This window comes from Cyprinodon variegatus, unplaced genomic scaffold (assembly GCF_000732505.1).
Source record: "Cyprinodon variegatus isolate N-32 unplaced genomic scaffold, C_variegatus-1.0 Scaffold1213, whole genome shotgun sequence".
NCBI lineage: Eukaryota > Metazoa > Chordata > Actinopteri > Cyprinodontiformes > Cyprinodontidae > Cyprinodon > Cyprinodon variegatus.
In genome coordinates, this window is record NW_015151666.1 from 206,896 (window position 1) to 209,951 (window position 3,056).

The 3,056-nt window shown below is 38.2% G+C and overlaps 1 protein-coding gene across 1 annotated transcript in view; it reads left to right on the forward strand.

The window, feature by feature from the left end:
- Window positions 1–3,056, forward strand: part of scarb1 (scavenger receptor class B member 1) — a 47,746-nt gene that overhangs the window by 40,880 nt on the left and 3,810 nt on the right. Inside the window, exon 11 of the mRNA XM_015401366.1 lies at window positions 707–853. Coding sequence (XP_015256852.1) covers window positions 707–853 — 147 coding nt within the window. The remainder of the gene's footprint in view (window positions 1–706; window positions 854–3,056) is intronic.

The window sequence follows — 3,056 nt, forward strand, 5'->3', positions numbered from 1 at the left end:
AAAATTCTCCACAATATCTTTAATGCGATGCAAAAAAAAAAAAAAAAAATGTCAATAGAAACATAGTGTTTAGTCCTGTTTCTCTCCTAGACAGGAAAACTGGCTCAGAGCTCGTCTGCATAGCTGTTTCTTTCCCAGACAGAGGCGCCTATAGAGCTAGTTTACTGTTACCTTTTCTACCAGAAAAAAGTATTTATAGATCAATGCTTCTATGTTCCTTTTGTACGTCTCATTCTGTCTCCTTGAACCCCTAGTCGGCCACAGCAAGAAACCTGGTTCTGCTGGAGTTTTTTTTTTCTGTTAATGGGCAGTTTTTCCTCTTCACTGTCACTCCACGCATGCCTGTTAATGAAATATTTTTGCAAAGTCTATAACAGGAAGCAATCAACTGGGTTTCCTGTAATGGAAAACTTTTAATCAACCTGACCAGATGATCTAATTGACTTGTTTCTGTTAATAGCCTTGAGGTGACGTAGGTTGTAAATTGTCCATATCTAAGTAAACTGAACTGAATGGAATAAAAACAGTTACAGTCAAAACCGTAAGTGAATATCTTACATTTTGCATTTAGTTTCAGCTTCTACTTTAAACTTCGACAATTTTCTGCCAAGTGAAACCATGTTTTATAACTTATATGCATCATTTATCTCTCTGACACAAATCCGGAGTAAAAAACATCTGTTTTTTTCCCCTCCTGCTACCATAGAATGGGTACATCGATGGGCCGATCCTCTCTACGTTTAAAACCCAGCTGGTTATTCTGCCTGCTGTCATGGAGTACATGCAGTACATCTTCATAGCCCTCGGCCTGCTAACCATTGTAGTGGCTGTCTTTGTTTTCTACAAGGTCAAGGTAGGAACCCCCCCCCCCTCAATATGCTGCTGCTGCTGCTCTGCATGTGGCTCATTTCATGGTTTTAACCATGTTTTCTCACGAGCAGATGGGAATGGAGCAGGAGAGACCATATTGAGGATTACTGAGCCTAAAAAGGCTTTTGACACAATTTTTCCAATAACGGCCACATATAGAACCAGAAGTTTAAAGCAAATGATTGGCTATAAAGGATGTATTTACATCTCAGGTGCCATTCAAAAGATTCACTGAAGACCTCCAGTCACTCCTGCTCCTCCCTGAATCCTGCTTTGTGTTTCCTCACGCTAATCTTTGAACCCTGCTTTGACTGACCTGACAAGGAAAGTTAAAAAGTCCAGATCTGTTCCAAGCTGCCGTCTGTTGTAACTCTGCTGCTCAGTTCTGCTTCCTGCCCGTTTATCTCATCCCTGTTGACGTGTGAATAAGAGCTTATCAGTTATGGCGGAATTATCTACGACATCATGCAGCAGTGTTAATCAGTGAGGCCAAAGTCGTCAGGATGACTTATCATCCGTGTTTCACACTGCTGCGCTCTGATTGGACAGCTCAGAATCAGTTTGGATTCTACTTCTGTTGATAAGCTGGTGAATTGTTTGTCTAGAAGTTGCTTAAGTAATTTTTGACATCACCGACTGTTTATTGGATGATCAAGAACAATTTCAGTGACCTAATCATGTTCGCAAATAAAGTGTCAGGTTTATCTGTGTTTTTCAATACTCTGTGTTATGAAACAGATGATATATTGTTGTAAAGGGCTATAAATAAAGCTTTTAAAGGTCAATAAGTAAAAGTTAGAATTCAGTTAGTATAGAGGAGATTGATTGCCCTCCTTTACATTTCTCTGAGTTGTTAAATATTTTCAAATGTCTGACTAAAGTTCTTAATTTGCTTGCAGAGGTCTAGTAATAGCGCAATGACTTCTCCAGAATTAACGAACTACGGGGTTTGTACAGCCGCCTCATGCGAATCATCAAATTCAAATAATAGATTCCGATTTTAGATGCTTTCTGTAGGAACTTAATGATCACGATTTTTCAAGACAGGTTTGTTTGAAATTCTCTTTCCGAATCATTGCATATGTCTCTGATTGTCAGGTAATTTAGGTCTTCAATCACATTCAATCAAAATCCTATTAAAATTTAAACAGTTTTTCGGATCACTTTGAACATCAGATTTTTATTAATGAATGGTGGAGCGATGAGCCTTCAGACTCACTCTTATAAACAGTAGATTTCATAAAGACTGGGGTCCCAGTAGCTATAGACATGGTTTTCTTTGGAACAGCAGATGAAACTGAAATAGATGTTTGTAGGGATGGGTCATGATCATTTAGAACAACAGCTCTATGGATGAAAATAACAACAAGATCTGTTTGGTTAATGATCTATAACAACAATGTATTACATTTAAATAAATCTATTTTTTTTTTTTTTATGTCACCTTGGATCTGATCGAGTTCAAAATAATTTCAAGACCAAGAATGACAAATAATGGTTACGGGAAATGTTAATATTTTGTCTGATCTTAGTAAATCCAATGGTAAATTGTTTCTTGTAACATCATTCAATGCAGTTCGATTGATCCTCCCTGGATCATGCTTTTTCTCATAATTAAAATTCATAGAGGCATACTTCCCATGCAGAGGGTTTATGCTAGGGGCATTTTCTTATGGTGGAAAATCGATAAATCTGGTATCTGGGTGTATTTGGCCCATAGAACAAACAACAGGACAAATGGAGCTACTATAAAGAGTAAAAGCAGAGAGAAAAGACTTGGATTTTGACCCCAAATACTGCAGGATTTTAGATGAAAAATGTTCACTATGTCCTCCAGAAGCCCAAGCCCATAGCAGCATAACTAAAGTGATAGCTCATTATAACCTGAGCTACTCCAATTATAAGCTGTATCAGAAATGACTGTTTTAATTAGTGTTGCGCCGATGCCATTTTTTGGCCCCGATACCGATACCCAATACCTGGCTGTGCAGTATCGGCCGATACCGACACCATAATAATGTAAAATAATTGGCTTTAGCTGCTGCCTACCTTTGTGAAGCAGGAAACAATCTAATACAAAGTGAATCCAGTAGAACTTTTTATTGCCTACCAGGAATGGGTGACAATAGTTGAATAAACTTTTGGCTCTCTAAATGGTATCGGTGCCCTATTTGTTGGTACTCGCC